Source organism: Manis javanica, chromosome 1 (assembly GCF_040802235.1).
Source record: "Manis javanica isolate MJ-LG chromosome 1, MJ_LKY, whole genome shotgun sequence".
Classification (NCBI taxonomy): domain Eukaryota; kingdom Metazoa; phylum Chordata; class Mammalia; order Pholidota; family Manidae; genus Manis; species Manis javanica.
In genome coordinates, this window is record NC_133156.1 from 12,171,735 (window position 1) to 12,186,620 (window position 14,886).

Here is a 14,886-nt window from a genome sequence, read left to right on the forward strand (position 1 = left end):
TGTTTTCTGCAAGCTTCTTTGCACATGAGCATAGTATGTATGTATTGAATTTGGAAATTATCCAATAACTGCCCTTCTAATGCAGCTAATGTAGACAACAGCTGTTTCCTCTGGAAGGACCTGTATAGTGATAGGTTCTTTCTTTCTTACAGGGTGTCGCCTCTGCAGAAGTCTGAGATAGTAGATGTTGTTAAGAAGCGGGTGAAGGCCATCACCCTTGCCATCGGGGACGGTGCGAATGACGTCGGGATGATCCAGACTGCCCACGTGGGTGTGGGCATCAGTGGGAACGAAGGCATGCAGGCGACCAACAACTCAGACTATGCCATCGCACAGGTCAGAGGCATAACTGACCAGCTGACCAAACCTGTTGACAGAGATGTCAGCTGGGCATGAAGGCCTGGTTGGCATTTGACCACCTTCAGTGCAGCCGGAAGAACTCTGCCACCCCTCTGAGGTTGCCCTCTAGATAAAACCACCAGTGTATTTGGATTGATCTGTGTTCTTGATCTCATGTAGCTCAGAGGCCCTGTCCTGTGGGTCGGGTTTCTTTTGGCCAGCTGTGGGGTTGGCCGAGCTGTCTGTCCTCCAAACGAGGTACCATTCCTGACAGACAGGTCTCTGATCCTGCTGATAATCTCTTACACGGGCATGTCTCCTGTGCTGTCCCTGACACCATCCTGTGTCGAAGCTGTGCTCATAACATCCGTCCTCGATTTCCCCATCCTGGTATCTCCCCCCTTTCAGAAGGTGCTGGAACTCTCTATCAGGCATGTAAGGTCAGGAAGAGCAGTGACTGACAGGTGCCCCCTCTCTGAAGCTGTAACCAGGGCACTGCCCAGGGCCACTTCTGCAAGATGAATTGCTGGGACCATGACCCGGATTGGATGGCAGTTACCCTCTGGTCAGTAGCAAACAGCCCGCAGCAGGCAGGCCAAGTTCAGCGCATCCTCTCTGGACTGAAGGTTGCATGTGGAGGCCCCTCAGACACTTTGTAATTACTGTGCAGGTGGCCCAGGATGAAAGCGATGTTTACTTTTTAATGACAGCCAAAAAAATGAAGGAAAATAGCTAACTTCCTGACCCCCAGGGTACATTCTAGATCATTTGGCCTGCTTGGTCTTCCAGAAAAATCCAGACGTCTCAGTGAACACAGATGGCATTCTGCCATCTCGCAATTGCCGCGTGGGTGTGATTTGAGTCCTGCTCATTTGCTGGTTAGCTATGTTCTCTATTCCTCTGGTGTTTAGCCCTTTCAAGAATGCGTTAACTATAACCACATGAATACAAGTAACAGTGGCTTTTTCTCCCTCAAGCTGAAATGAGGGGCTGCAAATAGAGCATTAAAGAGCTTCCAGCAGCCCTAGGGCTTCAGGCTGGTCCTCTGCAGCTTTGAGACCCCACCTCCCCCCACAGAGGTTCTGCGTTAGATCATCTCTCAGTTTACCTCCCAGCTCATGGTTCAGCAAGTTAAAGGAGGAATCACAAAAGCCTCATAGCTCTGAAAAGTACATGAAATCAGTCTTCTCCCTTTGTTGATCTTGAATAAATCCTCAAGATAATTACTGAAGTAGGTAGGAGGAAGAATTCCGATTTTATAGGTGGGATAACAGGCTCGTCCACATTAGGGGACCTGCTGCAGGTCTGAGCAGCCAGGGCAGAAAAGACCAGACCTGCATGTGACCCTGGGGACCAGGCCTGCACACCTGCCCATTTACTTCCCTGAGTGGCTCCTCCCCGGCCTGTGGGACTCGGGCTTCCTGTAGTCTGTCAGCAGCTGTAGATGTTCTGTACCCCAGCATTATTAAATACTTGAGTTACGGCATCATATGGCTGCAAGGGATCTTCAGAGGTTTCCTAGGAGTTGCAGGCAAATATTTGTCTGTCTTTTGCTGTAAAATGTCTAGGGAAGGGAGATTCCACGACCTGCTTTATTGAACTACATTCTAATAGGATGTGGAGTCTGGAGCAATTGCTGTCTTCCCATTAAAAGCATCAAAGAAGGGTGGAGAGAGGAGCAGGGCTTCCTAACTCCATTCAGGCGTTTTCTCGCTCCACCAGCATAATAGTCACCTCAGCCAGAGGAACCTGTGCATGGCACTTGGGCCTGTTCAGGGTCAGGCACAGATCCTGCTTTTTCAGGGTAGCGCTGGCCCTGTCCCCACCCGCTGCCCCAACGGGAGCTAAGCTGCTGTGCCAACAGCCTAGCTAACGGTATGCTTCCTCGCCCATGATTAGTAGCCAGGAAGTCCTGCAACTGGATGAATTCCTTTGCCCCAATGAAATGATAAATGTCTTTGGCTAAAGTTAACACCTTGTGCTTTACCTGTTTATCTTACCATGGGTGAATACATTTTTTATTGCGTTTTGAGAAAGTGCCCTGCAGGATTATGTATAGAAGAAAAAAAGTGGATCTCAAAGACTTGTCCTTGGGAGACTTAGGAAGTCGTCAGAGCTCCGGTTCCATGTCTTTCCTGCCTGCCTGTGCTTTTGCCCACAGGAGCAACCCCCCCAGGACTGACACCTCTCCCCCCTGGCCTGCTGCCCTGCCCTTGGGAAGCCCCGGCAGCATTGTGCTTCCAGCCCTCAGCTGCCTGTCCCTCTCAGGAGAGAATCATTCCTGCCCCCTACCTGTTTGTTTTTTCAACGACCTCATGAAAACAGCATTTTGATTTAGGATTATTTTTTTTTTCTGCAACGCACCCCTTGTAGCGCTGAAGTCGAGGCGCTCCGGATGACTCCCGCAGATGTTCTCTGTGCCCATTGAAGCTTAGCACCAGGGGGTCCAGGTCAAATACAGACTTCCTTTTTATTTGTTTAGCTAGTCACTTTATGACTCCCTGTTCCCCTTTGGAATCCTTAATGAGCCTTTATGGGCAGTTTTATTTTTCCATATGCCCCTAACTCCTGCCATTCTGAAGTCGCCATTTCAGTACGGGAGCATGTGGCTGAGTGAGCCGTCTGACCGAGGCCTTCCGGAAGAGCTCATTGAAGTGTGATGTCATATCGGATTGAGCCCCCTTCTTTAGGGCTTGTTCTTCCTCTTGAAAATATAAATGTCTTTTTTAGAAAAATTGTTATCTTCCTTTTTTTCTACAGGCAGTTAATTTAAAAAGTTAAATGAATTGGCAATTTACAACAGCAAAAGAATTTCTAATGTTTGTAGATGTTCTCAGTACAGTCTGATTCTCCTCTCTGTCCCAGGAGAATAATAGGGTGTGAGGTTCTGGACTGCCCTGCAACTTAGAAGGGGGAATTACCGTTTTCATTCAAGGCAGCCAGATGGGAACTCAGGGAGGAGCAAGTCTTCGTGAGCTTAGAGAGACTGCGAGGTGAGACAGGATAGTCCCGGATGGTGTATTCACGCCAGAGCTCGTCACTGTCCACACGACACAACAAAACAAAGACCAAAGTGAAAAAACAAAGAAGCTAAAAACAGAAGCAATACCTAAAACGGTTTTCTCCGATTAACCTGCAGTGTCTGGTTCCCTCTGCTACCATGTCTGTCTGATCCTCGGGACATTTTGTGACTTTTATCCCTTGACAATAGGCTCTTCTGAACTTTGTTATTTTTCTTTTCCAGTTTTCGTACTTAGAGAAGCTCCTGTTGGTTCACGGTGCCTGGAGCTACAATCGGGTGACCAAATGCATATTGTACTGCTTCTACAAGAACGTGGTCCTCTACATCATTGAGGTAAGCAAGGTGTACTTTTTGCTTGAAGAGGAAGGCCTTTTCCTGAGGGCATCTTTGGGTCGTTTTGAGAAAGGATTTTGTTAATGTAAAAATTTTTTAAAGGTGCTGCTGTGGGGTGTTGAACCCTGTGACGCATATAACCTCTTTGCAGCTGGAGGCACCTTCCAGATCAAGGTCTTCCTGTTGAGTCACCAAAGCCAGGAGTCCGCACCTCTCTCCTCTATAAGGCGCCGCCTTCCTGCCCACTGGCCCTGATGGAGGGCTGAGGGCCCCTCCCATCCCAGGGCTCCTCCGGGCCCTCGCTCTTCCTTGGCGGCCTTGGCTTGAAGAGACTGCCACTCATACCCTCTCCCAGGGGGGTCAGAGGCGGAGCAGCAGGTGTTCACACCCTTAATGGCAGGCACTGAGGCGTTTCTGGGCCAGATGGTCAGTTTGTCCTTTCCCAGAATGAAAGGGCTTGATTTCTTGCTGAACTGCTCTTGGCACCTGCAGGTTTCCTGAGCCTTCCGTCCTTGCCTCTGGGATGTTTGGACAGTGCTACTCAAATGGGGAAGGTGTGGGCGTGAGTGGGGAGTCAGCCAACAAGGTGATTAAAAATACTGCAGTGAACTCAGAGTTGTCAGGCTGTTTTTGAAAAGGTTCCTTCAGTTACAAGTAAAGTAAATGTGCTTGTTGGAGGTTCTAGCAGGGGAGGGATAGAAAAAGTGGAGGGGCACGTTACGTCTGATCTCAGTGGAGTACCTGCCACCTCGGTCCTCCTTTTTAAGAACAGCTCTGTTACCGAGACGTGGCTTTTGAGGCCACCATGACTAATCAATTTCCAGATGTGTTTAGGAAAGAGGAAGCAGCCAGTCTCTCTACGGAGAAATGGAAAAGCAGCATTAATTGTGGAGCCTATTAGTATCTCATTATGTTATGGGCGATTTTGTGTCTGATTTCTCAACTCTTGGTAGAATTAATCACCAAGGCATAGTCAACTTTTTCTTAAAATATTCTTAAAATCTTCCTTAAATACTCAGCTCAAATAATTTGACAAGCGGTTTGCCAGTGTAACTGTGACTAACCATTTCATGACCAAACTGACTGCTCTTCCCTATTGAATATTCAGGTCAAACAGGTTCACGTCACTCTGTAACGAAACAACTAACAAGGAAATTTTCCCAAGTTGTGCAGGTTGTTCACTGCACAAGACTGACCAGCCAAAGGGGACATGGGGATGAAATGGAGGAAAACCTGAAAAAAAAGAAACGCATTTTTCTAATTTGCACCAAGGGCCACCTCCTTGCCGTGTGCGGTGATACTCACCTCAGTACAGTCCTGATAAGAACTTTTAGATGCTCTATATAATGGGCTTTGTAGTTTCTGTCTTCTTTCCATCTGCATTTTTACAATTCCCTTATGGCACTTAAAGATGATTGTCCCCCTTCCTGTGGCATTTTTGCATCTGTGATAGGAGTCACTCCTTAATGTCACGTGGGGTCATAAGTAATTCCTGCTGGGGCTGAAGTAAGGAAGAAGGGTAGGTGGGAAGCCCTGTCCCCACGTGTCATCCCAAGTATCTCACATGCACCATGAGCTCTGAGAGCTGCTGGGTTCACCAGGCTTCTTAATAATCTGTTTTTTCTCACAATCAGCAAATTACAGATAGTCTAGACTTCTTATCACAACCTTCTACACAAGGCTCCCAGCCCTCTGCTTTCCAGAGCACCCTCTGGGGCCCTTCCCAGTCATTTACACCTACTATCTTGCCATCTGTTTTTAAACCTCAAGTGGGCTGAGGATGAGAAGAGTACAATTTTAGTCTGTCTGAAAAACTCCATTTAGATTGAGGTCCTGAAAATGCCATGTGAGTACCTTAAATTAATTTTCAGTTGTAGCTGAGCAACAGTAATGTTAAAGGGTCTTCCATCAATAGCCTTTGAAACATTCTTTACAAAATTAATTAATTAACTAAAAGTCTCTACCACTCTGTGCCTGATTTTCTACTTAGCATTTCCAGGACATATTAATTGGAAAAACCAAAAAAACAAAATCTTTGTCTGAGCCTAGACAGTAAAGTGTTGACTCAATGTTTGCAATTGCCAAATAACCTCTGCGGCATCAACATGCACTTCACATTTTAAAAATAGGCAAGTACTACCTGCCATCTGCTATTTCAATGGATTTTGAACTGAAAAGATCAAAGATGGTCATAATTTGGTTTCCACCTTTGCAATGAATAGTTTGTGTTCTAGAAGTTGCTTTGTAGTTAATTCCTTAAGTGAGAATGAATTAAACATATCACACATTTCATGGTTGTCTTATAACTCAAGGAGAAACTTTACAACAAGCCAGTATGTTCTCATCTCAAGTGTCCTCTGATATACGTAATGATCAATCACTAAATATACAGTCTAAAAGCAATTTGACAGATTAAAAAAATACACACATGTCTGCACACACACACACACACACACACACACACACACTTATATAGCTATTATGAGGATCATTATACAATTTGAGTTACCAATAAAAGTTGTATGGAAGAACAATGAGCCTATAATGTAATACAATCTACTCACATGGTATCCTAACCTATATAACACTGGATTCCTCTAAGGAAGAATACATGGCTCTATTCTCACTGCAGTGTGCAAACTGAAAGGTCCTCCACTTTCATCCCCAAACCCTTTATGCTTTTTTTCTGACCTAAGGTATTTTCTGACCTTTTTTCTCTGTATTTGTAGAGGTGTTTACATATACAGTCAAATCAATAATCTTACGTTAATGTCATCATGCTGTGCAATACGTTCCATTCTGCAGTTCATGTTTTACTTAAAACTCTATTTTGGAGCTCATTCCCTGTAACTGCATATCGATCCATTGCATGGCATTTCACAGTACTGCTTTCTTATAATCCTGCATTGATAAACATGCAATTCATCTCCAGTTCACCCCGAAAATGCCTTGTGGAATAGCAGCTTTCCCTCTAAACAGGCCTTAAATATTCCACCAAAATGATGTTGATCTCAGACCATTTTTTACTAAAGTGCCTTAAACATAGTAACACCTGGGCCACTTACGTATTATTATTACCTGTGCCCCAGTTCTTTGTTGCTGACAGATCTACTTAATACTTGTTTGATATGCCACATAAAATGTATTCAGGCAAAGTAACCATTGGTTCAAATGATTAAAAAATAGCAATGAAATGATGGTATCAGTGATTTCATAGTCACCATATTAATAAGTAAAACTAAAACTACATACAACCTTTGCTCTCCATCCTCTCTGCAACTGCCTTGATTTAGTAATTTTTGCCTGGATGGTAGTAAAACCTGCCAGCTTCACCTCCCTTCCCTCCCCTCAAATGTCTATAATGCAGCCAGGATGAGCTTTCTGAAACATACTGACCAGTTGCAGCAGCTGGCACAGCGTCTGGAACAGAGGTGCTCAAAAGTGTTGGCAGTGAGTAGGCAGATGAACACCACTACTCTCCTTAAACTCCTCAAAGGTCCCTGTGTCCATAACATCCTCCTCTCTCCCTCTGTGCCCGTCCCTCCTGGTCTGGGTTCTCATGGTTACCAGCCACATCTAGTTATCATCTCCCACTTATCTGCATGTCCATCCTTATTTTGTGTTTAATTAGCATATTGAAGCATAATTAATACACAGTAAGAGATACCTGCTACAGGCATACAGTTCTATGAATTAAAACTGGGTTTTTGTAATTAGAAACTAGCTGGTGGCATCCTATCTGCCTCCCGTAGAGGATGACAGCGTGCTCTGGAGTCTAGAGGTCAGTGCATTGATGATTGTGCAGCCCTATGATTGTCTTTAATGCCACCAAACTGGGTGCTTAAAAATGGTTAAGATGGTGAACTTGATACTGTCTGTCTTTTACCACAAAAAATGCTAAACAATTTTAAAAATGTCACAAGCACTTTGTTCCTTTCGTCACCTTAAGGGAAACAAAAATGTAGCCAGACCACATGCTCTGGGAAGCCTGTTGAAGGTTTGGAAAACAAACTTTACATGTAATTTTGTTTTGTAACAAGACCAATTCGATACTCAGCTTTGTGGCCATGACCAGATGGACCACATTTCTCAGAAGGTAAAACCCTGTCCTGAGGTGGACAACACAAGCTTCATTGCTGAGCGGTGGCTCCCTCCCAGCCGGCCGGGGTCTGGGCTGGGAGGCAGGAGAAGGAACACAGTCTCAAAGGCGGGACATGGGGCTGCATGAGACACAGGAGCGGTCTAGGAAGGGGATCTGAACCACAAGATGGGAGTTTTATCGCGGTTGGCAGCAGGGATTCCTTTTTCATTCTGGGACAGGCAAGTTACCTAGTAAAAGCGATTTCAGAAAATTTGTCTGTCAATAAGTAGGGCAGATGGTAAGCAGAGACCCTTAATGTCATTTTGTAGTTTTAACCTGAGGCGTAAATCATGACCATTATGTAACTGTTTCCCAATATAATTTATAAACAGGAAAGACAGATTTTTAAAACCTCTTTGATTTTGACAGTGGGAAGAATGTATCTTAAATGCAAAGATTGGAGGGCGGGGAGGTTAGGGAAGGATCCTGCAAATTTCGAAGTCCTGATGTGACTGCCCTCTGGTAATTCCTAAAGAGAAGTGCTGATTAAATTCTTCAAAGTTCTTACACTACGTAAGAAATAGGGAGCTGGTTATTCAGAATTTCCCGAATACAGTACATTTCCCAAACAGCAGCAACAGCATTTTAAGCACATATTGGGTGTGCATCTGTCTGTGGACTTTCTGAGCCCCTCGGGAAAGGCCAGTTGGAATGGATAAAATTTTTACTGATAACAAAGTTCAAACAAAGAAATAATAGGAAAGTTACTTGAATTTAACCTGTATTTTGAAAAACTATGGTGCAGTCTCTTGTAAACTTTGGTAAAACATCCATATGCCAAATTGGATTTGACAGAGAGATAGGACTTTGAAACCCTGGTGGTGGTGATCAGTTGGTGGATTCTAACACAGAGAATAACCATAACACACAGATACTGATGTGGAAAACAATGGGAGTTTTATACCACTTGGAGTGTCTACCTATTTTTGGCAAAATGTATAAGAACTTTCAACATTTTCTTGGGATCATTAAGCTGGTATGGGATTCAGGCCAGGGAAACAGGATGGAGATTCAGCATGGAGGTCTGAAATTATTCTCGCTGAATGAGAAATGGAGATTTAACGCTTAATAGCCTTGAGGCCTCATGAAACCTAACCAAACTAGCTGTAGTTGACAGCTAGTTAAGCCTTTTTGATATCTGACAAGCCTAAGACAAGCAAGTAAACAAACAAGCAGCCTGTGCTCTAGAATGCTGCAGGATACGAGGGAAGGCTCACCAGCATTTTGTTTTCTGTCTAAAACACTAAGTGAATTATGGTTCATGTATAAACTGGCCTTTGAATCCAGAAAATTCTCAGTACAGGAATACTTTGAATTTATTTTTTCTGAAAACATATACATATTCACTTTAGCTGTTTCACAACGTTTTTTTTCCTGTTGGGCCTCTGGGAGGTTTTGTGCTCTCCCCCACCCCCCCCTGCTGCCCCTGACGTTTCAGGTCATTATCATTTGAAAATAATTATGTCTAAACTGCTTGTGGCCAGCCCCTATTTCATGTCCTGTCAGGCTGGTTTCTTGTTTGCAGATCCTTAATGAAATACGTCCTGTGCAGAGATGCTGTGCATTTGATAAGTCAGACTCTTTCCCGGCAGTGACCCTGACTGCTTTGTGAATGGGGAAAGAATGTGGATAGATTTTACTTTAAATGTTAGGATCTAGAAAGAATTTTAAATGCTGCTCAGCATTTTATCCAGTAATTTTTGTCCCTTTTGGCTATAATGCATGACTTAAATATACCTTGAAAAAATGTATTTCATTCTTGACACATGAATGGTGAAAGACAGAATTCCCGATACCTAAGCTTTCCTCTTCCAGCCTGTGCATCTGCCTCATCAGAGGTGGTTTTCTGTTTCCTGATACAGAGTCATTATTTGAGGGGATAGATTGGCAGTCACGACTTAATGGTAGCGTGAATAGGTAAGGGTGAATCGGAAAGCACAGTCAACCTACAGACCTTTCTGTAAAGGCTGTGGCTTCATCAATATGAAACCATCCATTTTCTGTTAGAAGCTTTGATGAGGTGCTGACCGCCTACCCTGTGGCAGGAGGGATGTTCGGAACCAGGACCCTGGGACAAGGTCCATGAAGTTCCCCATTCCACGGGGTAAGGGGTCGCGTGTCGGGAATGAGAAGAACTCCAGCTGTGGAATAGCTGTGTGCACAGGCCTGGTGCCAAACCCATTCCCAGAGCATCCCAGCTTGGAGAGTCCTGGACTACCTGGGTGGTTCTCATTTTGTGCTGATAGGTGTAGAGCAATAATTACAATTTTAATATATTGGAAGAGAGCTGTTTCGAGAATGGCTCGCCAGCGGGCAATGGGAACATGGGAATGAACGAGAAATGGAAACATTCTGTGTGGTGCTCTCCTTGCCTCATGCACCCTCATGCTCCACGCCAGGCACTCTCGGGTCGTGGCTTCAAGAAGAACAAGACAGGGCCCTTGCTCTTGGAGTCAAGTAGGGATGCAGGTAAGACCCCCACAGTTACAGGATAGCATGTTGGGTGCTGGCGTAGAGGAAGACAGCTTGCAGTGCAAACTCTTGGACGAGATGCTTTACAGCCGTGGGAGCCTCAGGCTTCCAGGACGAAAGAGTTAAGACCTGAAGGATGAGCAGGAGCCATGCAGGTGACGGGGCGGGAGGAGAGCGTCAGATCAGTATGCCGGGTGGAATGGGAAAGGCAGGTCTGAGATAAGTGGCAGAAGTCAGCCAAGCCCTTAGTAAACAACAGGCAGGAAGTGCACTTTGCTGGGGTTTTATTTTTCAGTAGGATGGTGGCTGCAGAACTTGTTGGATTTGGGCTTAGGAATGTTCTCTCAAGGCCTGGCTGGCTGCTGCTCATTTGTAGAGCTAAGAGTTTATTAGCAAAAGGCAGAGGGGGTAGTGGGTTTGGGTAGCAGGGAGTAGTAGTTATAAAGCCAGAGGATTAGTAGTAGTCTGGAGGGATTCCCCTACAAGATACACAGTCACTTTGAACTTTATAAAAATAGACCCTGACTGCTTCTTGTGTGTGACAACATACCTTTTTTAATGATGTTTTTGCAGCTGTTTTATCTAAAAGGACCATTATAAAGATCTGACATTTTTAAGAACGTATTTAGGCACTGATGTTTTAAAAATTAAGTCTCTAACTCCATAAAATGTTTAAACTTGCCTGGAATTAAAAAAAGTTCTCATTCCAAAACAAAGTCAATGCAAAGGACTCACAGGACCTTTATGGCCTCTGAGAGATGAGCTGTGAGCTGGCGATGTGCTTTATTTTACCAGGGTGCCCACCAGGGTGCCTCCCCTACCTGGTGCTGTGGCAGAAATGAATCAACCCCCTACAAGGGAGTCCAGCTCATCACCAGGGGGACTGCAGCTCACGTTTTCCAACTTCCCTTCCTTAAGGTGCTATTGCATTCAGAGTTAGCACCTGCGTGGCTTAGTCCTGGGTGCTGGTCAGGACGAATGTCATTTCTGTTGACCAAATTGGTTGTGACTTCCCTAACGGCAGGTATTGGTTCTTTCTAACTTTGCCCCCAGACGGGACTAAGTACACAGGGCTCAATAAACAGATAATCAATTGGGCATTTTCTAATGAGGCCAACATAGAAGAAACTAAGGGCTTTTTGTTTTTTGCTTTTTTTTTTTTTTTGAACGTAAGAGAAGATTACTTAAGTAGCATATTTTATTACGGGTTGTAGCTTTTAGGAAATACCTTTCCAATCCAACTTAAATCTTTTCTGTTGGAATTTTCATATGGAAAAGTATACCCTCCAAGTAGTAGAAGATTAAATCATTTTACAGTTTGTTTAACTTCATCTTTTGAGAGAATAACGGTTCATTTCGATTGCAGTCTTTAAATACCTTCCTGCCTTAAACTACCTTTTATTTTGGCTGAAACTGCCAAATAGATTTTCACTCTGCTGAAATTGATTTTACCAGTTAGGTTTCTTTCTGTCAGTTTTTTCTTGCTATTTTTCTGTGTTTGTATGTTTCTCCTATATTACCTTCTGAACTTTCTTCTGCTAGTAGAGACCAGGTTTCCTAAAACTTTGAAATCAGATTTCCTTTAATTTTTTTTTCATTTCATTGCATTTATTTTTTTTTATTTTAATTTTTTTGTTATCATTAATCTACAATTACATGAAGAACATTATGTTTACTAGGCTCTCCCCTTCACCAAGTCCCCCCCACAAACCCCATTACAGTCACTGTCCATCAGTGTAGTAAGATGTTATAGAATCACTTCTTGTCTTCTCTGTGTTGTGCAGCCCTCCCCTTTCTCCCACCCCCCACATTATGCATGCTAATCATAATTCCCCCTTTCTTCTTCCCTGCCCTTATCCCTCCTACCCTCCCATCCTCCCCAGTCCCTTTCCCTTTGGTAACTGTTAGTCCCTTCTTGGGTTCTGTGATTCTGCTGCTGTTTTGTTCCTTCAGTTTTTCTTTGTTCTTATACTCCACATATAAGTGAAATCATTTGGTATTTGTCTTTCTCCGCTTGGCTTATTTCACTGAGCATAATACCCTCTAGCTCCATCCATGTTGTTGCAAATTATAGGATTGTTTTCTTCTTATGGCTGAATAATATTCCATGTGTATATATATGTACCACATCTTCTTTATCCATTCATCTACTGATGGACACTTAGGTTGCTTCCATTTCTTGGCTATTGTAAATAGTGCTGCGATAAACATAGGGGTGCATCTGTCTTTTTCAAACTGGGCTGCTGCATTCTCAGGGTAAATTCCTAGAAGTGAAATTCCTGGGTCAAATGGTAAGTCTATTTTGAGCATTTTGAGGAACCTCCATACTACTTTTCACAATGGTTGAACTAATTTACATTCCCACCAGCAGTGTAGGAGGGTTCCCCTTTCTCCACAACCTCGCCAACATTTGTTGTTGTTTGTCTTTTGGATGGTAGCCATCCTTACTGGTGTGAGGTGATATCTCATTGTGGTTTTAATTTACATTTCTCTGATAACTAGCGATGTGGAGCATCTTTTCATGTGTCTGTTGGCCATCTGAATTTCTTCTTAGATTTCCTTTAATTTTTAAAACTAAGTTTGTGATAGTGTCTAAGAACCAATCCACTGATCATATCTGTCTATCCATTTTCATCTCTGAACACCCAAATAACACCATTCTAAGCAAGTAGATTTCAGTGACATTCGATTAATGGTGGTAGGAAGTCCAAGATCAAGAATGGAGACTTTGGTTATATAGGCTGTAGAAAAGATAAGGTGCCGAGAAAGAACGTGTTTTGTAGCAGATGAAGTAGAAGGTAATGGGAAGAAACAAGCCCACAATGAACATATTGCTCCAGTGATGTGAAAGGGTCACCTTTTTTAGGCCATCCTTCATCTGCCTGGAGCACATCAAGAGTGGGTGCCTTCTCTTTGACTTTTCTGTAAACTAGCCAGCCTGACTTAGGGAATAGAAACAGATTTTGCCCTTCATTTTAAAATAACCTTTTTACCGGCAAGTAAAATGTAACTATGATAATGCAGTTCCTTTTCTTGGACTTAGTTTTTGGCTTTGACCTCTAGTTAAAATAGCTTCTGTCATGCCAGGGATTGCACCAAGAAGCTCATTTCCCATCCAGTCAATGCCCATGCTTTTAAGTGGTGAATAATCTCCATTGCATTCTGACAACTCATTTGAGCCACTATCTTGGTTTTCCAAAGGATGTCTTAGGGGTTTAGCGTGCCCTTCACTTCTTAGCACCAGTGTCCTGGCAGATGAAGCGGACTGTTTAAAGAAATCTCAAGAATGGGACTGATGTATATGCCTTCTTGCCTGATTTTTCAAATGGGGAAAGGCAGAGCAGATTAGTATTATTAAATGCTGTTTGTACCTCTAGAGCATGACAATAAGAGAATATTGATTAAAATATTGGCCTCTTTTATCCAGGGATTATAGGATGAAGGTTATTATTGCTCCTTTAACTAAGCTGTGTGTTATTTTGATAATCTTTTTGTGAGTCACTTGTCAATTTAAAAGTTGCTAACATTAGCTATTAACAGGAAGCTTTTACCTCCTTGTTAGCCTTACTGTATTGGCTTCCTTTATTCCTTTGAAGGTATTAGTGTGGTTTACCACTCTCTTTTTTTATAAGCTCTAATTTGCACACAGGGAATTAGTCCATTTTAGTTTACAGTTCCATGAGTCATAACACATGCATACAAGTCGGGTCATCGCCACTACCCGTGGGTGTAGAACAGTGTCATCACTCCAGAAATCTCTCCCAACCCCCTTTGTAATCAGTCTCTACCCTCACACCCGTTCTCTAGCAACAACCAGTCTGTTACTGGACTCTGGGGTTTTGCCTTTCTTAGAATGTCACATGAATGGAACTGTACCCGTACATGCTCTTCTGATTCTGACTTCTTTCATTCAGCATAATGCATCTGAGATTCATCTGTGTTGTTGTATTTGTAGCTTATTCTTTTTTATTGCTGAGTAGTATTCCATTATGGGAATAGGGTTTCCCATGGTTGGAAGTTCTGGAAGCACTATCCCAGGTAGTTGTGAACCAGGGACCAGGAAGCCATTGGTAAAACTTGACGAGAACAACACTGATCATAAAAGCAAGACTGGTGGTGAAGGGGTGAGCTGGCCTGGCCAACGGCTCCTGCTCCCCCTTCCTGTGCAGGAGACTTGTCTTCCTAGAACCTCTCAGCCATCTGCTGCCTCACTGGTGCCTGCCATTAGCGGAGAGCAGCACGGTTGGGGTGGGGTGGGGCTCCCCAGGCAGACCACCTGGGGGCTTTGCTTACAGCCCAAGGCATGCAAATTTGGGCATGCCTCCTGACCACTCCCAGCCCAGAACCCCTCTCTGTACAAGGAGGCCAATAAAGTACAAGCATCAAAAAGTTTGTGAGGATTAAGTAAAATCATAAAAGCCTTTAGCCTGATGCCAACCACATAGCGAGCCACAGATTAGTCTTTAACAGTATTTCAAGGTATTTAACATTAAACAAACCTTATGACTACAGTGCTGTTATGGGCTTGAGATTCTTCTGGTTCATTCCAAACAGGAATCTGCCCCACCACTGCTGGAAA

The 14,886-nt window shown here is 43.7% G+C and overlaps 1 protein-coding gene across 3 annotated transcripts in view; it reads left to right on the plus strand.

The window, feature by feature from the left end:
- ATP8A2 (ATPase phospholipid transporting 8A2) overlaps positions 1-14,886 on the plus strand; it is a 518,682-nt gene that overhangs the window by 318,666 nt on the left and 185,130 nt on the right. For all 3 annotated transcript variants that reach the window (XM_037003923.2, XM_073228342.1, XM_073228389.1), the window contains exons 26-27: positions 153-336; positions 3,584-3,694. In XM_037003923.2, the coding sequence (XP_036859818.2) occupies positions 153-336; positions 3,584-3,694 (295 nt within the window). The remainder of the gene's footprint in view (positions 1-152; positions 337-3,583; positions 3,695-14,886) is intronic.